Source organism: Aptenodytes patagonicus, chromosome 25 (assembly GCF_965638725.1).
Source record: "Aptenodytes patagonicus chromosome 25, bAptPat1.pri.cur, whole genome shotgun sequence".
Lineage (NCBI taxonomy): Eukaryota > Metazoa > Chordata > Aves > Sphenisciformes > Spheniscidae > Aptenodytes > Aptenodytes patagonicus.
In genome coordinates this window covers 4,166,247-4,192,357 of record NC_134973.1, presented here as the reverse complement: position 1 = coordinate 4,192,357, position 26,111 = coordinate 4,166,247, and the positions used below count along the sequence as shown (strand labels likewise).

Genomic DNA, 26,111 nt, shown 5'->3' with positions numbered 1-26,111 from the left:
CTACAGTAAAGTTCAAAACGCACCACAGATTCATCAGAGCATTATCACCATCAGAGCATTACCACCTTTCTAGCTTCACAAAGGAAATGTTTCCAGATAAAGGAACTAAAGCAGCCCTCTCTCACCCAAAAGGCCTAAACCCATTAATAGTACAGTAACATCCAATCTCTTTTTTTCCTTATAATAACTACTGCTTGAGAAAACAGGATGACAACTGGTAGCGTCAAATATTTTCTACAGTCTTTCTGCCCATCTATAAAATAAGATCCTTCATCAAAAGCAGAAGCAGGACACCAGCAACTCAGACAGTAAAGGAAACCAGGATTTGTTTCTTCTGATATATTTCAGGCATGCCTGTTAAAAGAGAAATAGAACAAAACTGGGAAGATGAACACCATATCTGCTAGAGAAAATCCTGTTTATTTTTAAAGCACAGAGAAAAAACTATTTAAGGTCTCTTCACCCAAACAGAACTATCACCCGCGCCTGGCGCCAAGACTGGTAATCTGCTTTAAGGGTCCTGGCTAATGTAGAGAAATGCTCACTTTTAAGTGTTTTCCATAATTACAGTAAAACTCTGAGAACAGGAGCAAAATGCTTACTTGGCCTTAAACACAAATAAATTAATAAAGATATAAAAACAAGACTGAGAGAAAGACTGAGTGCACAGACCCAAAGGATGCTTACATGTTACGCAACTTCCACAAGTGTTGGAAATAAGAGAAGAATAATAAGAGCAGAAGGGCACTTTGAGTGCCTGCCACACAAAAAAATTCCACAAAAATAATCACCTCCTGTAACTTCTCTCTAATTCGTGATATTTCTACCAATACTGTACCCCATGCAACAAAACAAAAGGCACTATATCTAATTTCAAATGTATGTGCCTCTGCAAATGTATGATAAAAAAGTATCAAAATTATTCGCTTGCTAAAACTATGTAGAGTGTAACAAATATATTATTTCAGCACTGATAAGGCCTCCATCTATCACCAGAAAATGAAGAGCTTGTTAAAAGACAAGCCACAACAACAAACAACTAGTTGACAATGGAAACCCCTTTCCTCCCAAGACAAAGGAGCGAACTGTAGGACAAAAATCACCACACAAAAGGAAACAGAAAAAAATTCTCTGTGACGTCAGGCTGGGTTGGATTCAAGTCTAGCTTACAGATGGGTTCCCTTCAGGGCAGAGCAGGCACACAGATGGAGGGAAGTGTTCATACAGCCACTGCCCCGCCACACAGCCCCGCGACATCGCCTCTTCTCTTGAAAGCCACTTCATTCATCTAGAATTGTGTAATACAGTAATCTATAAACATTTCCTCAAACTTTAACTAGACATTCATATTCCCTGACATTTACATATCTTCAGTGATTACATTCGATAATTCTTTTCCTATTAATGATTAGTAGGACCAATTCTACTTCAAAAGCTTGGGTACCTTGTTAAGTTAACTGTAAAAGGAATGTCAACCGAAAAATATATTTCAATTTTAAAACCATGCACTTGCTCTGTTAAAGATAACAGCTTATATCACTCTTGGTAGATATTTTTCACTTAATCAGTTGACATATCTAATAGTGCTGTGTGTTAGTTTCCTATGCTGCTGAAACACTCTTTACACAAGAGGAGAGAATATACTAGAAAACAGGAAAATGCTACAGAAAAGCCTCAGAAAACTGCAGGTGAATCCAAGGGCTTGATCCTCTAAGAGACTATTTGAAATGCAATTAACTTAATGCTTTCCAAGTGGCATTATTTTTGCCCACATAACAGAAGAGAATTTTGAAAACTGACAGAAGAATCAGACTATTTTATAAGCATCCTTAATTTTATAAAATGTGCTCCAGCTTTCTCTATTCAACACACTTTTGCAGACAGTGCTGAACCAAGTACACTCCAATTAAGGATGAGAACAAGCATTCAAATGCTAGTGAATTTGATTTCCTTTTTCTGCATGTAAGATTCTCTCTGCATTCTTTATTCTTCTGGACAGCCTCTCTGAACAGGGTGTTAGAGAACTGCAGGGGTCAAGAAAACGGCAGAGAGAAGAACGAGGGACAAAGGATAGTGAAGAAGTGACAGGAACCTGCACCAACTGAGACTGATATTTAAGAGCAGAGATAAATATGAAGGGTCATTACAGGTGTACAGAAATAATAGATATCTAACCTTAGAAAACACAGATGGGAGGGTTTTTTTCCCTTTATCATAAGAGGGGGAAAAAACCCAACTCACCACAGAGACCATCCAAAGAAAAGGAGCATTGGTAAATTCAAAACTCACAAAGAAAAATATTTTTACATGTACCATCAGTAACTGGTGGCATTTGGTCTTATTCAGATCAAGAATTTGGGAAGGTACAAAAATGAAACGGACAGTTATGTCGGCAAGCTCTTCTCAAACTGGCGAGGCACAGAAGGTATTCCCGAGAAAGACAGAACTAAAAACTCAGAGGACTGCCACCCAGGCTCTTCCCTTCCTCTTCCCCATCTTCTCATCCCTCAATCACTCACTGGAACTGCAGGAAGATTAATTTGGCAGGGAAAAACAGATCCTCCAAAGGATTTCATTTGAACACAGACTATGCAGAAGGGCCGTAGCTCTGGCTAGTGCTGAGAACACCAGTTAAGCTGCCTACGCACCTAGAAGGTGCAAGGATTTGGGTTACCTCGACTGGATGGGGACAGGACCACCACTACTAGAGCTAAAGGTACAACAACAATCGATACCACACATTGCATGGAAACTAAACAAACCCACCATCGTTGCTTCTGGGCTTAAATCAACAGTTTTGGAATTAAGACTGAGAATTTTGGGAGCATCACATTATCCCACATTTGCTTACTGCACGGACTGTCACTGCCTCTGAAGCATTTTGCATGGGCCAGTGCCAGGGATGACCTACTGCTCGTTGATAGACTGAAACAGGGGCCTCATCCAGCAAAGAAATACTTAAGACCAAGAGGCTCATAAACATCACAAAAGATTCTGTTCACGATTGAGGGTAATGAAATTAATATCTGGCATAATAAAAATCTTCCCTTATTAATGAGATGCTTTCCCAAAGGCTCACAGAAACCAATTTACAACTTAAGAGCATTTTATTGGACAACACATTACAATGCCCAAAAGCATAACCCTGATTCACAGCATGCAAGAGGGCAACGAACCCAGCTGAAAAAGGGCAGGCGAATACATTTTCTCCCCCAGCTGTCATACCTTCCAGTGGATGAGACACTGGCAATGTCCTATAAATGTCTTCCAGAATTGGATTCCAGGACAAATCTATGACTCACCAGATATTATGAGTATTATGACCCTGACCTTTGGTCTGGAACGGTACTGCCCAATAAAATAACTCTTAAAAGGCCATTTGCCAAAAACTACAACTAACAGTCAGATATGCTGTGATTAATCAAAAATTGAACTCCTGACTTTTTTTTGCTCAAGCACATGGGTTTTTGGCATTTTTTAAATGGCAGATTAAAAACAAACAAACAAACAAACCCAAAACCAACACAACTTTAAAACAGCTAAGTTCAGACAGGGACACCTTTTAACAGTGATTCTAATGATACAAGGAGTTCAAGCACTATTCTAATGCTAAGAATATACTCACCACCTATTAAATCCAACCAGCTGAAGAGAGCTGTGGACAAAATAGTTTTCTTGTGAAATCAGTAATTTTTCTGTTTTCAAACGTCTGATGCTTCAGCAACCAAAGAGAATCTCTTCTCTCTTTACTCACCCTTACACCACACAAGATAATTCCTCTCTCTTGAACTGACAATCAGAACTTTTAGTTCTGAACAACTTGCACGTAAATGATTAATACAGAATATAAAATCTGAATTTATACATAAAGATACACAACACGACGACTGAGAAACATTTCAAACAACTACAGCATTCCAGAAAAAGCTGAGTGACTTCGTGATAAATCTCCTCAGGAAAGAGGAGGAGTTTCACTGGAACACGAAGAAGTTTCTGTATGCGGTAAATCCAGGTCAGGTATCTTCAGGAACTCAGAACAGATTTAACTTTGTCCTAGTGGCTTTGGTGACCGGTGTTTACTTGTTTTGCTAACTCACCCAACTGCATAGAGGCGGAAACCAAAAACTGGAAGGGTGCAGGGTGATGAGATACTTCACTTTCTGAAATAGAGACACTCCACGCGAGAGAGCAACACCACTAAATTATCAAGTTTCAGCGTCCCCGTTAAAGCATTCCTCTTTGTCTCCAAAAACAACCTGTAATTACTTTCTCACTGTATCTGGTTTTATCGTCAAAATATCAGATAGACGGATGAGGGGGTGGGGTTGCATCATTCCCAACACTGCAAGTTCTGGTGGGCTTGGGGTTTTCTTTAAACACAGAAACCCAAACCAGAACAAATGAACAACTGATGTTTCTTTTTTTAAACAATGCAAAGTAAAATTAGCATATTATCCTAAAAGAAATACGAGTACCATTTCAATTCTCTCACGCTGAACCCTTCCCCCATTCTATGGGAACGCTACAGGACTGAAGCAGCAACTATGACAATCATAAAAGGTATTTAAAATATTTCATAGGTAAACATTAGGTGGAACTACAACACACAATGTCTGATGGCTCCTGTTTGAGAGCCATATTTCATGGGTTTATTTTTTTATCATACGAAAGAGAAACTAACTATTACCTTATAGCTTTATAAATTAACAAAAAAGTACCAAATAAAAAAGCCACCTACAAAACTCTCTCTTAAGAAGGGAGAGGGAAGGAACTGAGAAGCAGCCGTTTCTTCTCTTGGTTTTACATAGAAGACACACAGATACTACAGTAACAAAATCACAGCACAAAATCTTCTAACAGCATTCAGAAATTTTGCTTATTTATTAGAGCAGCAAAACCAAATACAATAGCAGAAACATTCAGAAAGCTATTTCTGTTTGAATCACTGCCTGTTTCTCCCCACCTCCTCCAAAATCCGTCACCGCTCCTACCAGGGTTTCCTTTCCAGCACGTACAAGCTAAGCCTACAATCTGATATTATCTCCCGCTCCTCTCCCTAATATGCCAGGGCTGTGGAATATTTAAAACAGGTCACTCATCACAACTGTGCGTAAGGAAAGTTTTCACTATTTTTTTTTCTCCTAACGCATTTAAGGTCTTTTTATGTACATCCCGGACTTTTCTCACTGCTGCAGCCCCAGCACTAGTACTACGTGTGTGAGCAACCAAGAAGACAAGATGCAGGACTTCGTTATCACAAGCATAAGGATGCTCAGACTCAAGCTGTGGCGTAAAGCGAACCGCTTTCACATCAGGCTACATCAGCTCGCCTCCCTAACGTGCGCAAAGTAATATTTTATCTCCTTCTTTACCCCCTAAAAGAGAAAGACTGGATCTTCACAGGCTACGTCCTGCCCCCCAGATTAAGCCTTGAGCTGCTAACGTTGGGACGGCTATAAACCCTGCAGGATTTGTCACGAAAGGGAAGATAAACCCGCTGCCCTGGCCAAACTCTGGATCTCCTCCGCGCTGCCGGAGGAGGCCGGCGTTGTGTAACTGCCCGCTGCGGGACGTTGCTAGGCGGCGGCGGCCGGCGGGCAGGCTCCCCCCACAGCTCCCCGCTGAAAACCCCCTCAGCGCGGGCACTGCGAAGCCCCGGGAGCAGCGCTGCCCCGCCACAAGGACCGGGGTGTGGGGGGGTGTGTGTGCGGGGGACGGGGACGACGACGGTCACCGGGCCGCGGCCTCCCATTGCCCTGGGGAGGGGGGGGGGTCCCGGTGCCGGGAGGGCTCGCTAAGGCCGGGAGGGATTGGCGCCGCGGGGAGCCGGGGGCCGAGGCTCGGGGCGCCGACGGGCGCGCTGACAGCCCGGTCTCTTACCGGACTCCCCGGGGAGCCGCCGGTTGCACTCTCAGTCCCGGGAGCCGCCGCCACAGCAACAGGAAACGCCCCCGTGTTCCGGAAGCAAAAGGGCGAGGAGGGTGCGCGCCTGCGCGCCGCGGCCCGCCCGAGGGGAGGGTCCCTTTCCCCTCGGGGAGCGCGCGGCCCCCCCGGCCCGCGCTCTCCCCTCAGGGAGGGCACGGCCGCCCCCGGCCCGCGCTTTCTCCTCAGCCCGCTCCCGGGACGGGAGAGGCGGACGGAGTCAAGAGCCGCCAGGCCTCTCCCTGACGAGGGTCCCAGGCCGCCCGCCCCGAGCACCGCTCCGGCCTCTCCCCTGCCCCAGCCGGAGGATGTAAACATCCCGCACCACGGGGGGGGGGGGGGTGGATCGGCAGGGGACTCTGCCGTCCATCGGCGCCTGGCAGCGGCAGGAGCGAAGACTAAACAGGCCCTTAACGGATGGGATGTAGCATCCCGAGTGACGGCTTTAACATGGCAGTTCGTGTGTTTGCCCAGCGCCGGGACTTACTCTAAATACATAATTCGTTATTGAAAGCCTGGTGGGATTTGCCGTTCAAAACCTGCTGAAGTGTTTACGGCCGCTCCTGCCAAGGCGAGGTTGGGGGTGCCCGGCGCTGGCTTCCTTATCCACCCCGTGACTGCCAGTGCCTACCCGGGCCTCCGCAAATGACCCCTGTGCAGACAAACAGCAAAAGCAAAGGGGAATTCCCTTCGCTATCAGCAGATTCATGCACTGACTTGTATAACTAAATCGCTTGCTGGAAAAACCACCTTTTCCCTGACACCAGTAAGGTTTGACCTCGTATAGCGCCAGGCTGCTGAAGTACTTTCTGCAGGGAGGAAAAATTAGAAGAGCTCATGACCTAGCCTTACCTCCTGATCTATGATTCACTCTGAGGATTTACAAGACTGATCTCCATCGCAAGTTTGTCATATTTTAAATCACGCACATCCAAGTTGCCTGTTGAGCTTGAAAATGCAACATACATGATTACAAAACAAACTTCCCTGTCAAAAATCCGCCCTACAGCTTTCCCACGCTGCTTTGAAAGAACCTGCCACCATTTGGGCTGGAAATGTACTGAAATCCTAGACTACCATGGGACCAATATTGTCTCTTGTTTCCACACTGCCACCTGTTTAATCGATTTTATTCTTTCTCTTCATCTTACAGTTGCAAGCTTTTTTTTTTTCCTTTTGTGCTGCTTCTGTACAGGACTAAGTACAATAAGGTCCCAGTCGTTTTCTCAGCACTACAGAGAAATAATCATTAAATAAAGTGGTTTGGGGGTAAACGGCTGGCTGTCACTTGGTGACAGATTAATCCTTAGACGCTTCAAACTTTGTGCTTCGCTATAATATAAAAGTAAAGCATTGCAGATTGCCCAACTACAGCTGTCATGGAGAGAATGTGCTGTGCTTGTGTGGCTGGCCTCAGGGCATCTCCACAAAATCTGCAAAATCTGGCACAGCAACCAGGTGAAAGACTCCGTAGCTTAGAGCTAAGGTTTGGATTGCAAAGAAGAGAATAGCACTGACTTTCTAATCCTGTATAATTCTATAATAACAAAAGATTTCTTACTGAATGAGTTGCAGGTAGATGACTGTCACGCAGCCTTATGCATTTGTTAGGCCAAGTGTACAAGATCCCGAGGTTTTATCAGGGAATGCAAGGAGCAGCACCTTGGAGATGTTCCAGATGAAGGCAATACTGCTCAGATATGAAACAAAAGTGAAAAGCAGAAAAGGAGAAGCGCTGAGAATAGTATATTCTTCAGCTTCCTTTTCTAAAACCTCTAGAGTTCGGTAGAGCCAGCTCTATGTCAGCGGACTCATAGCTCAGTCAGTGTTTCCTCTGAAACTAGCGCTGCAGACCGCTTTCACATTTGCTTTAGATCCTGCTTCATTGGCTTATAACCGCATTAACCCACAGCCTATTGCAGTCGCTCTGGTTTCGCCTGTTTTATTTGGACTCCTGTCAGTAATCATTTATTCCAAGTGGGACTCCCAGTCCATTTATCACTGTCATTGCGTTACAGCAGCCAAACCTCCTTTTTCCACCAAAATAGAAGCTTTTTGGCGGCTGTGTCTCTCTCCAGAAATGCAGAGTTTTAGGTTGCCTGCTGCTTTTCAGATTTCTCAGGACTCTGTGTGGGCTATGAGCAGAAATTTCAGGATAGAGAATCAAGTAATTCCTCCTTACTATAAACCAAAACTATCCTTCCCGTATTAGCTTATTGGTGCTGCACTAGGAATCCTACAAGCCAAAGCGTGCAGGCACAAGTGCCGAGTGAGAGGTGAATTTCACACATCGCATTTCAAGTCCAAACCAAGAGCCATTCTGGCCTCTCTTCCTTACAGATTAAAAAAGCATGGGTGGAGGATGTTTGCCTGACAAACTGCAGAGACCCATGTCCTCCATTTACCCGCAGAACCGTTGTGAGAAAGGAAACGGCTCTCCAAACCTCTTTCATAATGTGCCTTAAGTAAGTCCTGGAGACTAGTTGTTACAACAATTTCTTATAAATCAGCCTGTATACCGAAGCGGCCAGCAAGGGTCAGGCTAGGACAGGTGGACAGTCTGATGTCCAGCACAGCCTGTATTATTCAGGAAGATTACTGAGCACCTTCTCTTAAAGAAGAGGAATTTGTCTGCAGCCTACCGAACGCTTTGGTTGCAGCTATAGGTTTCCTTTTGAAGAAGATGGTCGATCTGACCTCCCTACGGGGGCTAGGGCTCTATCTTTCCCATAAAATAATAGAGGTGTAACTCTCAACTAAAGATGATGTAGAAGACTCACCTCTACCCCAGTGCCCAAGCTCAAGTCGCTCGGAGGGAAGCAATCCTCCTGCCATCCATATTCCACGGCATATCCTTGGCTCGCCTCCATGGCACAGCCTGCTTGGAGAGCTCTCCTACTGTCAGGGCTTTCCTGGGACTCATCTAACTCCTGTTGCATAAACTCTGGAAGCTTGTTTACAAGAGAGGATTAATTTAGGCACAGAACCTTTTCCACCCTTGACAGCAAAGGCTCAAAAGGAGCTTTCTCCATTTCCAGGTGAACAATAAACCTAGAGACTCACAGCTCAAAGTTTATGTAACAGCAAAGTTTGGGTGGCCACTGTTGTCAAGATCCCAGTGACAGCAAACGTTCCTCTTTGTTTTTCGTCCCTGCTAGACTCCTAACATCACATCTGTGAGACTCTGAAACTGGAGCTGCAGAAACTCTCCTGCATCTACACTCTCGACACACACCACAGCCTCCTTCCCTGGGAGACTTTGTACTGCATGGTGTCAGGATAGATGGGAGGAATCAGGTGGGAGAGAGAAACAAGTTACTGTGTACAGGGCCACCCGGGCTGCCTGCCTTCTTCACAGCTCACGTGCGTGTTTCTAGCAGAACGACGATTCCTTGCTCTGAATTAAAAGCAGAATTCCTCCTGCAGTTACTTTCTCTAATAAGAAGAGCTCTCACTCCTCTATTTCATCACAGTCGTGGTAGCCACTGGACTTTTTGTGTCCACAGGACAGTGAAAAGACCTCAGACTTCCTAAGCATTTCGCCATCCTTCCTCCCCCTGGCTTCAGCTCATCCCTTTCTTTAACCACCATCTTTTCTTGTCTTTTCTTTCGATTAGCCTGTTTTGTTTTCTACCACCTGGTGGTGCTGCAGTTAAAAATACCATGGAGATAAAATAAACACTCGCACCTGACCATGAGATGGACCCAGGCTGGCCGAGGGCCAAAGCGTATAGATGGTGAAGTGTGAGTTCATTATGAGAAAACAAGAGGAGCAGCCAAATATCCTCAGATCCTGGCAGCAACTACAGCCCTGACAGAGCAGCTTGCACTTCTGAAAAGTAGGCATGCCCCTCTGGCTACACGGTGGCCTCGAAGCTTGCTTTTCAAAAGCCCTATCAGTGACTTGTCAGGAGACCATGCACTGCTTCTAGCTGCAATAACGGGAACTAGTGATATCAACTATCAACTCTGCCGCCCAGAAGCAGCTTGCAAAGGTTTCAGCTCGGCATAATCCAAATATAGGCACTCTCAGGCTAACAGCTGTCACACAGCAAGTCCCAATCCAGATCTGACCACAGACAGGCTGTTAATTTTAATGAACATCTCAGAACCCTGCCCAATTGTTCAGCCTCAGTTCAAACCACCGCAAAGGGAACACGCAAAACCGAGCTCTGCTACCCTGCTGCCCGTGTTAGCCTGGGCAGCGTATCCCTGAGCAGCCCAGAAAGCCAAAGGAGATGTCACAGAGTCCCAAACACCTGCCAGTTCCCCAGCCACCTTGGAGTTTTTCTCCTGAATGTTAGCAAGACTCAAGAACACAGATTCCTCATGGAAGGACTGAGAAACAGGGTAAAAGTTACTATAACATGTCCAATCCCCACACAGTTATGATGGAAAACGATATGCCGAGCCATACACCCGTTTCAACAGCTAGCTCCAACCCCTTGCACTCAGATCACAGATCTCTAAAGCAGTTGTCCAGAAGAGAATCACTCACACCGGCAATGACCTCAGAGTTCCCAAGACCATACAGAGCATGGCTCCACGCTCTTGGTGCACGGGGGATCAAGGACTGTCCGTATCCTCTCGGGTTCAGATATTTTTTGTAAAGCAGCATGCAGGACTGCAAAGAGCCTCTGCTAGGAGGTTCCTCAGACAGGAATGACAAGGCATAACTCTGCCTCCTCTCATAATATTTGGGTTCTCTCTAAATATCCACAAAGCACTTGCTCGTATTCAGCTCCCTGCTTCCTACTTTTTGCTGTGACACCTGAAAAATGTTCACTAACAGCCGGGCCTGTGGTCCTTTTCAGTTTCTCTCCAGCTGCCCTGAAGGGAAAATACATTTCTCACAGCGCATGTCCAAGGGCAGCCAGTTCGTTTATGCCCCAGGAAGGTTTTACTGACCTTAAGAGCCTCTGAGAGACCCTTACTGGAGAGCGAGCATTGCTTGAGGATACAGGGTAGAGAAAGAGGGCAATTCTCTCATTTCCAGAAAATTTTCTCTGCCCACAGACAACCCCTTGGGAATTAAAATGTTCTTCAGTGCCCTGCGTACCTGCCCCAAAGAGGAGGGACAGGGTTTGTCCATCAGCCAAAGCCATGCAGCAATGCCACAGTGAAAGCAGTGGGAGGACAGAGTCCCACGCACACCGGCGAAGGAGCAGCTGCCATTCCTGTGCACTACTTACATCTGAAAGCAACAGTCACACCCATGCAGGTTCTGGGAGGCACCATTTGACCGTTGTGTTAGTTAATAAAGTTTTGGATGCTCTAGAAATCCCTGTGCCCGTTCATAGGGCAGATGCTAGGCTGAGACATCACTGCATCTGTGAAAAAGAGCCTAAAAGATCCAGCTTCGCTCAGGCAGCATGGATATTTGCTTGGGCAAAGCAGAGTTTTGCGAAAAAAATTATTAAAGGAAAAGTTGACCTAGAAAATTCCTTGGGGGAAAGGGACAGGAAATGGTCAAGCGGCCAAAGAAAACGAGGATAAACTATTGCCAGGCAGGATTTAGAGATCATTGAGACTATCTGGAGAAGCAACCAATCCAGGCCAAGCAGGATGGTGGGGTACAGTCAAGCCAGGCAGAAAAGTGAAGCAATCCATGAGGCTGATTTAAGCAGAGGAATGGCTGGCCTGGGCCGGAGGGGAGGCTGGGGGAGCGGGTTACAGCCAGGCTGGGTCAGAGCCAGGCAGCGACAGCCATACTCACTCAGGCACTGCAGACCACTTTTATTCACAAGAGGTTTGGCACACAGTGAGCAGCTGGTGCAACTGGAGAAAACCCCTGGCACAAGCTGGTGCCTATTGATCTCTTTCCACCTCTCTTTTGGCTCCTTTGTCTCTTTCTCCTTTTCTCTCTCTCTTGGCTGCTCTTTGTTCTTACCCTGGAAGGAGAGAAAAACACAGCTCCGTTACAGGCCTCGCACTGCCCACGCATTCCTTTCCCCCTGGTAAAAACGAGCACGCAGAAAGCTGATGTGCAGCAAGTACAGTGGGCACCTTTGTGCCTGAACCTTTGGGACGGTAGTGCTTTTCCCAAATGCCTTCCTAAGGCTCGGGCCAGCCCCTCTAGGCTAGGGTCATGCGCGATGAAGGGCAGGACACAGCACTGCAGCACGTGGCTGTGCCTCTGCAGGCTCTCCTCCTTGCCACAGCGGGTGATCCAGGCAGTCACCCAGCCAAAGCACTCTCTCCTGGTCTGCACAACTCATGCTAAGACAGCATGAGAGCAGCCAGAACATGCCCTGGAGCAAGGTGGGCTGAAAGTCAGGGATCACTCTGTCCAGTGCATGACGTTAGGGGCCACAGTGCATCTGCTGGCCAATGTAGAGGCCTCAGCCATCCAAAACCAATCCAACTGACTCATCCCTGGGGCCAGATCCCCTTTTCTACTTGAAGAATTCAACAATTCCTTCCACAAATTCAGCATCTCTCCCTCACCTTATCCTTCTGCCAGGATCCGGTGACTCGGCTCCGCAGGGAACTCAAACGTCGCATCACCTTCGTGCCTTTCTCTGCTTTATCACTCTTTTCACTGTCTTCATTTCTGAAACAAGACCGAAAACATCTTAACTAAGGGGAAGTTAACTGGCCGAGCACAGCGCAAGATGGAGTTCATCTGAAGCATTACTTTAGGACCCCATCTCAGAGCTTTCCATCTCCCGGAGGATCTGGTTCGGCATCAGTCACGTCATTTATTAATGGGACACCTGCAAATAAGGAGCTGAACTGTCAAATCATTTGTGTGAGTTCTGGCTGCCTCTGTGTTTTTGTTCAGTGCCATGCACAACGAGGCCCCGATCCTGGCTGAACCACTGCAGATACCAGTCTCCTGCACACAGTATTAGCAGGGCAGTAGAGCTTAGATGGAGGGGGGGCTCGAAATCAGTCTGCTCTGGGAACACAAAGTGTGTGGGTTACCGTCCGTCTCACTTACTCATTAGACAGGAACTCAAACCATGTGAGGTTCTGCTGGGAAGAATCGCTGCCTTCTTGCACACAAGCTCTCTGCTTTGCCCTGTGCAGGGAGAAGACATCAGACACACAGCAAAGAATACAAGAGCAGAACTTTTGGGTCAGCGGAAAGGCTCATCTTTGGAGACGGGGCAGGAACATGTTTAGAATTACAGAACAGGCACGTGAAATGCTACTTCTCCTTGCAATTCTACCCTAGTTTCACTAGAAGAATACAGTGATTCTGGTACCTTGGGGATTTGCCCCTCAGGGGACCAAGTGTCATTTGCCAGGTGGGTCCTAGGCAGACCCATGACCTCCCCACCCACATCCCTCTCCCAGACACACTTACCCATGATATTGTTTCAGCTCCTGAAGTACCTGCTGGACAATTAGCCTACCAGGGATGGGGCAGAAGAAAAGCGAGAGATTAGAAAATGTCCTTGCAAAGACATTCTGCACCCCACAAAGCATCAGGCGCTGGTTTACGACCAACTACTCAGCTGTGCCCCAGCATGGAGTGGAATCTCCTTTGCCATTGCATCTCCAGTAGCTCAGATATACTCAAGAATCCCAGCCATCTCAAAACAGGCAGCACTGACAATACCTACACGTGGTCTGGGGACACGTGGTCCTTCTCCAGCATCTCCAGAGCAGGGGGTTCAACACCTGGAACACAAAACACTCTCAGCAGGGATCCTGGTTTGCCTTTGCAGAACACCATGTTGCAAGCTATGCGATTGGACCCCGTTAATCTTGCTGGGCTCCCACTCTGCCTTTAACGGGGAGGGAAAAGTGCTGGGAGCAGTTAGGGAGGAAAAGGCTGCACTGCATTTCTGTGAGGGAGGGGAAGGCTCCATCACTTTTCTGCGTTACCCCTCCCTTCTCCAGTCTGTATTACATTAATTTCTGAGGATCCTGCTTGCAGCTAGAGGGTAGGAGCTGATACCACCCCAGAGACCCTCCCCATGACAGCCAGCTTCCCCTCCACTTCCCAGGCTGTGCTCTTAACAAGTCTCTACATTTTGCTCCTGGGCAGTTCTGACAGGTGGGAGAGGTTAATGGATTCCAGCAGCACAGAGAAGGCCAAAATTAAGTTTACAGGAGCTAGAGTGCCCCTGTTTTTCTAAGGCTCTTCGGCTTTCAGCACAGAAACCAGAACCTGGCAGCCTTGTCCCAAAGCCTGCTCCCCTGCCAGCTGGGCACGGTGGGTTAGTTAAGGGCACTGCTGTCAGCAGGGGCCTGCACACAGACCATGTTTGCCCCATTCTTTGGGGTACTGGTGGAAGGGCACATTTAAACCCAGGCAGATGAAGCAGTGCCTTTTGTTCCTGGGATACCATCTTTGCCTTGCGTGAGTAGGGAGTGACCAATGCACCAGCCACAGAGAGGTTCTATGGCAATGTGTCACTGGGGACGGGCATGTCTGCACTTAGACTACACTGTTAGCCAGGATCAGACTCAAAGTCAGCTTGACTTTTTATTTTCAGGAGCTCCTGGGACCACGTAGAAGGGAAGGGCAAAGGATGCTTAGGCTTGCAGAGGCTATATCTCCAGTGTTTAATCTTCTTAATCACAAACACCTTGAACTCATTTAATGCCATATATATAGTCTATACCAACCTTCCACAGCTGGAAGAGAAGGGTCAAAACTGCAAGGTGTCTGAGGGGAGGCAACTGTCTCGCAGACTGATGGGACAGACTTCAACCTCAGTCTCTTCCCATTGCTGCCACATTCCTGGAGAAGTAAAAAGTCATGGACATGTTTGGTTGTTTGTGCACCAAGGGAGCCTCCATCAGGGCACAGCGTGGCTGGCAAGGTGCAAGGCAGGGAATCTCGACTTTAGCACCAACGATCATCCCTGCCTTCCCACAGCCTCCTACCCTGCGTGCCCACCCTGGGAGCCCCAGGGCAGATTCCCTTGCTGCGTGGTTTGATACCTGTGGTATATCAGAGCACAGGATTAGGTCAAGACCCAAGAGCCCTCAGCATAAGAAAGACATGGGGCTGTTGGAGCGGGTCCAGAGGAGGGCCATGAAAATGATCAGGGGGATGGAACACCTCTCCTATGAAGAAAGGCTGAGAGAGTTGGGGTTCTTCAGCCTAGAGAAGAGAAGGCTTCGGGGAGGCCTTATTGCAGCCTATCAGTGCTTAAAGGGGGCTTCTAAAAAAGATGGCGGCAGACTTTTTAGCAGGGCCTGTTGCGACAGGACAAGGGGGAATGGCTTTAAACTAAAGGGGGGTAGATTTAGACTAGATAGAAGGAAGAAATTTTTTACGCTGAGGGTGGTGAGGCACTGGCACAGGTTGCCCAGAGAGGTGGTGGATGCCCCATCCCTGGAAACATTCCAGGTCAGGCTGGACGGGGCTCTGAGCAACCTGACCTAGTTGAAGATGTCCCTGCCCACGGCAGGGGGGTTGGACTAGATGGCCTTTAGAGGTCCCTTCCAACCCAAACCATTCGATGATTCTATGATATCACTGGGAACAGGCTGACTCCTCACCCCTTCCCTCTCTTATTTTGTCAGGGTTATGATGACAGGACACCGTGAGGCCCAGCTGTTTGTTGGCTTCAGGTGTTGGCTCCAGGGAGGCTGAAGCAAGTGACACTTGGCCGAAACCTTCTTAGGCACTTCTCACTTTTATAGGACATGTAGCACTGTGATACAATTGTCCTTTTAATATTAACTGAATCCAAAGAACTTCCCCAGAGGAAAGCAGTGTGAAAGGGGGGTGTCACACTGCTGTCTTCAACTACCTAGCAGAGGTAGTATAGAGTATAGAAAAGATGGAACCAGTCTCTTCTTAGAGGTGCACAGTGACAGGGCAAAAGGCAACAGGCACAGGTTGCAGCAAGGGAAACTCCAACCAGACATATGGGAAGAGAGGGCTGTGCATCAGCCAGCTCCCAGGGCCTTTATCCTCCAAGAAGGGGCAGTTCGTCCCAGAGCAGAGAAAGCCTATCCTTGCTGAGATTCCTGCAGACCTCCTGGCATACCTGGTTCAACACTGGCATCGAAGGAGTCCACCCTGCAGCTGACATCTGTGTGTGTTGCCTTCTGCACCCCCAGCTTGCCCTGCTGCCAATATGCACACAGCCCTTGCACACTCACCTCCTCCTCCAAGCCAGGGCTGACCGTGAGGTTCAGGTGCAACGGCTCTGTCTCCACTTTGATCACCATGCCACCCCCACCGCTGCTCCAGGTTTCCAGTTCCCCTTTGGGCAGCTGAAGGGACACGCAAGGCTGAGGGCAGGACTGGCTCCCCTTCTCCTCATCCTCCTGCTCTGGGTCGCTGCCCACCTCTGTGGCGTCCAGGCTGAACCTAATTCAGGGAAGAGGAACAAGGCAGTTTAGCAGGCCTGTCTCATTGTGCCAGGCACGGCACAGTCCCTGCAATGTCCTAGCCTCGGGTGGACAGTCCTAAAGAGCTCATGCAACTGGAACAAGGAGGGTCACCACAGCAGGCACATAGAAAAGGAAATGCCCTGAAGCGTCAGCCTGGACACCAAGTCCTGAGCCTGTTAAAAACAGCTTCTCTGGCTGCCATCAGTGAGTCCATGAGCTCCCTGGTCACCCGGGATGTTTAGTGCTGGATGGCTCTCGCTGATCTCTTAGCAACCCCTGAGACTGAGCAGCCACCCAGACAGCAGACTGCCTCGCCTGCATGAGAGCTCCTGCCCTGTTAGCTGCATTGCCAGGAGAAGTCCCTCTGGGCATTTAGAAATGGCAGATGTTGTCGTTTAGCAAATCATCACTGTGGCATCATGTCACAAATCCTGCTCCCACTGGGGCCCAGCTTCGAGGAAGGAAAAAGAAATCCTTTTCTGGGAAATGAGGGATCGACCAGCTACCCCAGTGCCCCACGGTTTCCTGAACACCAAGTACTGTTGCAGTGCCAACAACATAGGAGCAAAATGATGGATAGGGCTCGGTGGAAAATCTTACTCTCTGCATGGGTTCTGTCTGCAGATCACTGTCACTTCATTCCTGCTGCCAGACACAGGCTTCAGGAAGCATTTGCTTAGGGGACAGTGGGGCGTATTCCCCTTCCCTGGCCCCGTGCTCACACACGCTTAATCACCCAGCGAGGGGACCGAACAAGTCCCTGACACTGACAGCCACTCTGTGCCGCCGTTGCTCATGTGCCTGTACACAGCATAAACTGTGAATGATCCACAGCACATGGAACAACAACAGGTCTGAGAACCAAAGTCTGAGCTTGATAAAGAACTGCCAAGATTTCAGGCTGAGATAATTTTAGGGTACCTTATAAGGAGGAGAGATAAAAATAGTTCTGCTGGCTTACACCTAACTCCCAGTCATCCGGGAGATCAATACATTTGTCAGCAGGGAGAGCACGCATGTAGGAACCCAGAGCCCAAGGCATTCATGTGGCAGGAGCACAGCACGGCAGTAATGCCAGGCCTGGAAACCGCTCCCAGCCAGAGCTCGGCATCATGCTACAAAATACACTCTCCTCTGCAGCCACGCGGAGGACAAAAGGCCGGAGGACACTGCGGTGATAGCAGGCACAGGCCCCACCAAGCCGACTCACAGACAGGAAGAAAAAGATTTTGACAGAGCTCTCTTAATCCCTCTGGGGTGGGCAAAGTTCCCTTTGAGCCAGAGGATGGAGGCCATCAGGGCAGCTGATGCTGTTCAAGGTTCCCTCCAGACAGAAACGAGCTTTCCCCAGATGAGAGATCCTCCTCCCGGCCCCAAGACCAGGAAAAGACGGTCTTCCTACTGCCAAGGAGATATTAAAGCCTCTTGCTGCCCTAGCATCTGTTCCTCCACATCCCACCCAACATGAGCAGTAGGCGTCCAGCTGCTTTGGCAGATACTGACAAGGGAGGGAGACCACCCAGCAGCAGCTAGAGCTCAGGGCAGGGTGATCGCTCCAGCCTCACGCAGCATCATTGTACCGTATATAACAAATGTTGCTCACAATCCTGCTTTACCTGCGCTTGCTGTCCACGGGTGATAAAGGGCTCCCCCAGCTGTGCCTCCGAGAGGTAGACATAGATCTCACCAGTGTGGGGAAGGACTCCGTGGCCTCCTGCAGCTCCAGCTCTTTGTCTGCCTCTGCAGGACACTCAGAAGAGCTGGTACCATCTTCCGACACTGCTGCACAGGAGCAAATGCGGCCTTTGTTCAGAAAGCGGCAGTCAGCCTCGCCGTAACGTACCGAGCAGGAAACGGGATTGGAAAAAGCAACATCCACAGACATTTTGCTCAGAGCCCCTGGTCTCTCTTCCAAAAAGCGAATGGCAGACACAGCCTGGGTGGCTTGTTCTGGCTGTGCTGCCATCTCTGGCGCTGTTTTGGCAACTGGTGGGCTCAGGAGTCCCAGATCTCTGTAATACTCCGTGCCATGGAGAGCAGAGTCTGAGAGGAGATCCTCCATGCTGCTGTGCAAGTCCGCTGCTGGGACATCCAGCTCTGTGGAAGATGAGTCCTCCTGCAAAGGCAGCGACAGCTTAGCCTGAGTGCACAAATCCCATCTGAGAGCCTTGCACACATCCTGCGAAGGGGACACCTCCCGTGCAGAGCTGAAGCGGCTTTGCTTTCCTTTCTCATGGCAAACGGCCCACCTGCAGCTAGCGGGGCCAGGCCTGCAGCTGGGCTTCTCAAACCAGACTTTCTAATAGTAGCACTCTCCTACTGCACCTCGCAGCCAGACCTGCCCCAGCCCCAGCAGCTTGGCTTCCTCCAGTCCCTGAGATCTCTCTGTGCCTTATTCCCCCAAATGCCGATGCAAAGCACAGATGTATGTTTTTTCCCAGCAGGAGAAGCAATATAACCTTGTATTCCTTGATAGTCTGGATCAGTACCCCTTTCCCCGGTCTTTATTGCACCACAGCCCCTCTGAATATGGTGCTGACCACCCAGTTTGCTGACCCTGGCTCCTGCCTCGCACAGTGGTAGTGGAAGGAAAAACGACACTTGCCTTTTCTTCAGCCATGCTGGTGCAGAAGGTGTCATCCTCAGCAATCAGGGATGGGAGGAAGCTTTTTGGGTTGTGATACTCCAAAGCAGGGGTGCTGTGGTCAGTGAATTCCCTTAAGCATGGCTTGCAGTCGGACCCTGCAAGACAGAGAAGGTCACAGCATGTGAGAAGATGGCCAGGAGGGATGTAAAATCAGCCACACACACAGAGGTGACATCAGGCAGCACTGAAATGCTCCACATGGCCCTCTGCTCCCTCGCCCCTTGAAGACAGGCACTGCCAGGCAATCTCAGGACCTCGGCAGCCTTGATCCTGTGGGAACCTGGTGTAGGGTTCTCCTAACAGCAGAAACTTCATCCCTCGAGCCATGGCACATGCAAGGGCAGAGACCGGGCTTGCACCATCCCAGCCAGACACTCGTAGGATGTCCTGTGCTGCAGAGGCTGCTCCACAGTAAAACAGAAGAGTTAAGCATGTTTTGATGGCTGTTATTGATATTATGGACCTTTAAAGCAGAAATCTGTGAATAAAAATACTGACAGTGATTTTATTTTCATCCGTAAGGAATAAAGGATGCCACTGGGAGGCCAAATTGGAGGCACATTAGTGATTCCAGACAACACTGAATATGCAGAGCAATAGCGGGAGCGCATAATTCTCCTGGTGCCGGCTCACTCGTGGATTTTCCCCACGCAGGAGTGCTAAGCGAGTGTGAACCTGAGTGTGTGTACACCATCCGATAACTCATTGAGGAACAAAAACAAGGTCTGGAAGTGCTTCATGGTACAATACATCGTCCAGCTGACTGAAGCACATTCCTATGTAACGAGACACACTGTAAATGTTAGCCACGATCTCTAAACCATCGCATGACTCACGGAGGCCTTTTATTCCTTCGAGATACATACAGCTGAGGCGAATGGAAAAAAGCCAGGCTGTTGGCTGAAGCACAGTGGTGGATCTCTGAAGATGCAGAGAACAATAGCAAGAGACTGTAAGCAGCCATATCTAGCCAATGGGAAAAAACAGCAAGAAACTGCTAGAAACCCATCATACTCCAGGAAAGCCAAGTATAAAAAAATTAATATGAGGAAGGTATTGTTAAAAAACACCCTCTTGGAAACCTTGCATCCTGCTGCAGGTTTTAATGCTACGCAATGCGTGGTGCCAACTAGAAAAAGGCAGCAAACGTGAGGGAGAGTTTGGAGGTTTGTTCCTTGGATCCTGCTGCACACTGCAGATGCCAGATTTTCTGTTTCAAGGAGGGTTTGGTGTGTTTAAATGTGTGCAGTAATTTCAAGTGAAGGCCTATAAATAATATAGAAAGAAAACACTCTGTGAAAGCACTATTTTAATTAAGGGTTTTCTAACTATAAGAGCAGGGAAAATTTGAAACAGGCTTTCTAGCAAGGCTGTAGAATTTACTTCACAAGACATTTTTAATTAATAGACGAATTCCTGCCCAGGATGTCCCTGAGCCACATCTATAATGCTCTATCTGTAAAACTGGCAGAGGTTCAGTGAGTTATTGAACATCACCTTTTGCTTTCCTCAGATGCACCTGGATTGCCTCTATTCAGCTTGCAATCAAAAAATCAGCATCTTGAAGTGAATACACATTTGAACGAGTGCAGGTTTTTGCACGAGCTTGTAGGAAACTGGGCAGCCGAAGATGTCAGCGGGCAGTAAAAGCCACTGAACCCCCAAAACAGGCTGGGATGAAGGCTAAGGTAGAATGGACCCAAGGGGAGCAACCAGGTGGTGGTGAGGGTCCCAGGGGGACGAGGACAAATGGTGCTTCCCCTCATACAAGTCCAAGGAAGGAAGGAAAAGGAGATTCCCTGCCCTCGCCATCCCTTGCAGCAGCGAACTACCCACAGAGAAAGCAGCAAAGCCCCAAGAGGCGGCAGGGATGTAGCTGCAGGAGCTGACAAGCGCTGTGGCCTGACAGAGGCCAGAGCCCTGGCCTGCAGGTTTAGCTAAAACAAAGAGGTTTTTTCCTCCCAAGCAGGGTCCGGCCGTCCTGCCAAGGCTACGCTGGGCCTGCACCAGGCTCCAGCCTGCAGCTCTGAAGTGGATCCCTGGAACAGACTCAGCTCCTCAGAGGCCTGGAAAATATTCCCTGTGCTCTGCCTGTGCCATGCAGGTCTCAGGATTTGGCCAAGACATAGGCTGCAGTTAACAGACCCCCTCCAGGCCCACCAAACGACTTATATCCTCCTCGGAGACTTCAGACACTCCCGTTCAACACGCGATAAATCAGTTTTGCAGCCAGCCTCTGGTGAACTTGCGGCGGTGGCTGTTAGGCAGCAGCACGCAGCGTGCATGGGGCTCCAGCCATGGGGAGACCATTTTAGGCAATGTGTGAGCACCAGACACAACATTTCAGGGCTCCCCGCATCAACCCAGCCTCAGTCGGTTGATGTTGGGCTGGCGCCATGTATAGAGATGAGCTGTGTGGACTTTTCGGCAAGGGTGGCTGCTTGGAGGGGCTCACGGGGGAAAAACGCTTTCAAGCATCAGGTTCTGGCGCGACAAGCAAGGTAAGACCAGCGTGGAGCATGCACAGGAGGAAGGCAGGTCTGAGGGGCTGTGAACATCCCTACATCCACGATCGAGCTGGTCACCCATGTATCAGCAAGTATGGCAAACTCTGGAGCCTCTCGAGTCTCCTGGACTCTGCGCTTGAGCTTGTTTGAAAGGACCCATGCTCCGTCTAGCTGCGGTGTGGTGATAAGGGGACCGGATATCTTAGCTCCCCAGGCACCGGCAGACAGCAGCGTTCACCTTTACTCAGCTGAAGCTGGAAATGGGATGACAAAATGACACTTTCAAGAACATACGCTGTTTGCTTTACGGGAACATTAAGCAGATTAGGTATTGCAGTTGCTTAATTCGCCTCTGGCTGGGAACCATAAAAGGTTATTGCTGCAGGGATCAGCCTCATCAGAGGAATTCCCAGGGCAGAGCTGGGCAGGAAGCGTCGCTGCCTGGGCCGGGCAGGTCCCTGCACACGAGCAGGGCTCTGCTGCACTTTGCCAGAGCTTCCCGGCAAGCGAAACGTGATGACTCTGGGCTCCTGCGTGGGGAGGAAGGAAGTAGTGACAGGCGTCCACTGCACGTGACAGTCTGGGATGGTCTCAGGGGTTTTGATGCCGTGGGGACAGTGGGATCAGCCAGCTGAGTTGATTTGTCTCAAGGAAGAAAACTCCATGCTGCTGTAACTGTGTGCAAGGCCACTGGGAGCCCAACAAAGATTTAAATACTTCCATTTCAGACCTACAGTCGAAACCTCCCTCCTGCAACTGCCTCTGCTGATTTCCCTCGGACGGGCCAGTCACTGGAGATGCACCCGCAAGTATCACAGTGGGAGAGAGCACCAGAGCAGCCAGCGCTGGAACAAGCTCTGCCAGCAGTGGCCCGTCCTCACCTGCCTGCTCCACTGCCCAGCGCAGGATGCTGCAGGTCCCTGAGTGACCCTGGAGCCAGGCTGGCGCTGGCAGGGGAAACATCAGAGGAAACATGGATGCGAGCTCTCGCTATGCAGGCCACATCCTCCAAGCATCAAACACTCTCTGCATTTCCACTGGGGAAAGGCCACACCAAATGTGGCGGGACAAGGGCACTAGTCAGTTCTGCTACGTGAAACAATCCCAGGAGGAAGGAAAGACCAGAGCGTCTGGGCATTTCCCAGCAATCAGGGGTAGAGACTGTGGGGAAACGACGGAGAGCATCATGGACAAGAAACAAAAAGTATTCAGTCTCCTCCTGGCTCCTGCCCTGCTGGCCCCGCACCAGCTGCCCTTTAGGTACCGCCCTGCAGGGTGTCCAGAGCTATAGGGTAAAACGTCCGTAAAGCAAGTGCTAAACTTGCTGTGCCAAAATCGGATGAAGTGCAGTCCTTTGCCTGGTCTGGGCCCCACATCATGGGCCGTTGGCAGCGGTGGGGATTGGCTCATGCGGCCCAGGCTGGAGGAGGGGAGAAGATAAGCTGTCCAACACTGTAACATACTGTACAGCGAGCGGCTGTCTTATCGCTGCATTTGGGGCCTGGTTTTTGGGCATGAACAGCCAGGGGAGTGGGGAGCCAGCACGGTCCTCAGCTCACTCTCAGCTGAAGGGTCTTGGCAGGGCTGAGAGGGATTTGCAGCCCCTCTGATACTTTCCAAGTCACAAAAGTCACCGTGCAGCTTCCTCCAGTGACTCTGCCGGGCACTGAGGGAAGGTCCCGCGCAGACCAACGAATGCCACGGTGCAGAAGCCAGTGCCAGGAGAGGAGCTGAGCAAGACCCGAATGTTTTGTCCCCACAGCAGAAGCCCCAGCAGGACAAACTGCTCTGCGAGCACATGTTGGGGGGAGAGGAGTCTACCGAGACACTCTCCAAAGCAATCAGTGCTTGCAAGCACTGCAAGGCTGATTTATTTATTAGAGAAACTAGCCCACCTGAGCCTTCCCAGTGAGCCCCAGCAGGCACAGCACTGGTAAGGCTGGAGTGGGGTGTCCTAGCCGGGGCTCGGGGCTCACCGCAGATCAGAGCCTGCATGACCCTGCCTCCTGCTCTGAATTAACCTTCCTTTGACTGTTCAGTTTGTATCTTGGTCTCCTGCACATCCACATCAGAAGAGAACTGGGCGGGGGGGGAGGAATAATGAGGGAGAAAGAGTGTCAAGAGCTCTAATGCCACTGATAAAGGTACCCGAAAGCATCAGTCTGAAGGCAGTGTTTGCAGGCAAGGACAGCAGTGCCCAGCTCCTCTGGGACTGCAAACATCCCGCTTCCCGGGGCTCTCATTTCCCTCTTTCCAAGTCACGGCACTGCATGCAGGAATGAGGCCAGTTCACACCATAGCTGGCGTTTCCCGTCCTTGCTGTCGGACACTGTGAAGCTCAGCCGGTGCCACACAAACCGCCACAGCTCAGACTGTGCTCCGAACACAAGGGCTCTGCTCGTCAGTCCTCTCTGAAAGACTGGAGGAATCTTTTCCTCAGCATCTGCTCAAACACCAAACTCTCGACATAAGCCTCAGCCCTCGCCAGGCAGCCGTGCAGAGACAGCTGTCTGCAAACACCGGGACCTCCAGCTCACTGGCAGCAATGAAACAAATTTATTACAAAACCAGAAGGCTGATGTTTAACCCATTACCCAGCTCCTAAAAGCATTAATGTGCTTTGAAAAGAAGATGAAACGGAAGGAAAAGCGATAACCAACACTTATGCAGTGTCCCCTGCAGAGAGGAGCGGGGTGCACTCAACACCAAGCTCTGCCCGGGGACCCCAGCGCTCTTTGCTACCTGCTCGTCCGGGACAGGCTCTGCCGCCCGCCCTGCAGCAGCCCAGCTCCCGACACACGGCTCAGTCCGCTCTCCCTATGCAAAGGCCATTACCTCGCTTAAAGGACCATCTCTTCTTCCAGCGCCTCGAGAACGACGGCCAGGAGTGGTTGAGCAGGGAGTCTGACATTTGGGAGCCCTCCGAGCCCTGTGCAAGGTATAACCCCAAGCAGGAGACGACAGCACAGAGCACGGCAGAGCTCAGCGCGGTCTAAGGCAGCACTGCAGGCTGCAGCCCAGGGGCTGCCAAGGGGGGAGTGGAGGAGCCAAGTGTTTTGTCAGAAGTATCAGCTGATGGAAGCTGTAGCCAGAGAGTAATTCCTGGTCTCTGGCGTTCCCACCTGTGTGATGGGTCAGTGACTTCCTACAGCGGGGCCCCGGGGATTAGTGGCCCCGAAGCACACACAGCCCCTGAACGCTGCTCGAGGCTTGCAGACAGAAACAGAAAACAAGCTGTTAACACACCATAACCCCCTTCCCCTCTCTGCCAAAACCTCCCTTTTCCATTCATGACTATCAGCTGTCAGCCTGATAAACCATCACCTTTAAGGCAGTTCTGCAGGGGCAGAACCTTCACCTTCAACGTAGGGCAAGAGTTAAGACCACAGGCATGATATTTGCACCTTTGGCATCGTTTTCAAGTGCCATGGCAGAGCCTCTGCAAGGGAAAGCGCGAGACCCTGTCTGTCTGCAACGTCGGCATCATCTTGCAGCTCGCAGCAAGTCCCCGTCCCCTGGCAAGGACCTTTCTCCAAGCCATTTTCAGCTCTCCCATGCAGGGAGGCAGGTGGCAGCTATCTCAGCTATCTCCAAACTGCCCCAAGAGACCAAACTCCCCACCCTGAGGTCTCCAAGCACACTGCTCCTGGTTGGCACCGGCCCCACAGCCCAGACTGGCTCCAAACTTTGCTCCCAACCCCTTGATTAGGCTGAAGAAGCCGAGTTTTACCCCTGTGCGGCTGCCGGGCTCCTGGGCCAGACTGAACCTTCTCCCTGCTTTTCAGCTTACGCTTGCGACCTCGCTGAGCAAAGCCCAGCCAGTTTGGGAATGGTCACAGGCACCTCCGCAGCATGGACCCCACGCTGGGCTGGTGTTATGCAAAGGCAGGTGGCGACGAGCATTTCCCTTGCCTGGCCACAAACCCCAAAGTGTCATCTGCCCAGCACAACCCTCCCCACATCCCCTCTGCTTCGATCTCCCCGATAATACGGGTGCCCAGCCCTGGAGTGGGACGTTTAGAGGGGGATTTGGGGGAGCCAGGCGCAGCCCCCTCTTGTGCTCAGCCCAAACCCAGCTGTGGGCAGTGCCAAGGTGTCCTTGCAAACCTTCAGCTGTGGCACAGCAGCAGCAGGAGCCAAGAGCAGCACCCGTAGGGTGTTCAGCCACCCCAGCACTGCCCCAAAGGCAGCCACGGGGACACGCTGTGGATTAAACCCTGACCTCGTCTCCTCCTCTTCACTCGCAGTAGAGTGAATCTCCTTGTAGGCTGAGGCTCCCCAGCCCACATTTTGCCTTCAAACGTGCGCAGGGGGGAGGCTGGATGAAACCCGGCACTTGGACTTTTGGCTTCAAGACAAGCTGCTTCCTCACAAGGCCTTGAGGAAGATGAGTGACAACCCCGTTGTGGTGGGACGGAGCTCGTACAGAGAGTGACTTACCCTGAGGGCTGGAGGCATCTCTCTGGTGAGTTCCCCATGCACACTTGCACCTGACAGCCCCGGCTTCTTCTGCAGCTGCTGGAGCAAAGCGAGAAGCGGAGACTCATCGGGGAAGCAGCAGCCATGCGGCTGGTTTGCTCACGGGGGCCTCTGGCTCAACCATCTCACCGCTTCCCCTTTCCAACGGCACAAACAAACCTGCCTCTCCCATGCTGCAGTTCCTTTGACGGCGGCCCCGGTGCTGCCCTGACGCTCGCTCCCACCCTTGTGGGGGTCAGGGCTCTGGG

The 26,111-nt window shown here is 50.1% G+C and overlaps 1 protein-coding gene across 2 annotated transcripts in view; it reads right to left on the bottom strand.

Annotated features, from left to right (window-relative positions):
• The window catches only part of ARHGEF18 (Rho/Rac guanine nucleotide exchange factor 18), a 51,380-nt gene extending 27,085 nt beyond the window's left edge, over positions 1-24,295 (bottom strand). Inside the window, exons 1-10 of one of the 2 annotated variants that reach the window (XM_076359638.1) lie at positions 24,220-24,295; positions 18,836-18,972; positions 17,847-18,346; positions 15,997-16,207; positions 14,506-14,620; positions 13,494-13,551; positions 13,235-13,279; positions 12,866-12,946; positions 12,370-12,475; positions 11,639-11,813 (exon numbers count right to left, since the gene is read on the bottom strand). In XM_076359638.1, coding sequence (XP_076215753.1) covers positions 11,639-11,813; positions 12,370-12,475; positions 12,866-12,946; positions 13,235-13,279; positions 13,494-13,551; positions 14,506-14,620; positions 15,997-16,207; positions 17,847-18,346; positions 18,836-18,972; positions 24,220-24,295 — 1,504 coding nt within the window. Of the gene's footprint in view, positions 1-5,880; positions 5,897-11,638; positions 11,814-12,369; positions 12,476-12,865; positions 12,947-13,234; positions 13,280-13,493; positions 13,552-14,505; positions 14,621-15,996; positions 16,208-17,846; positions 18,347-18,835; positions 18,973-24,219 lie in introns of those variants that run through there. The other variant, XM_076359637.1, reaches the window with a different exon arrangement.
• Between the last annotated feature and the right edge of the window lie 1,816 nt (positions 24,296-26,111).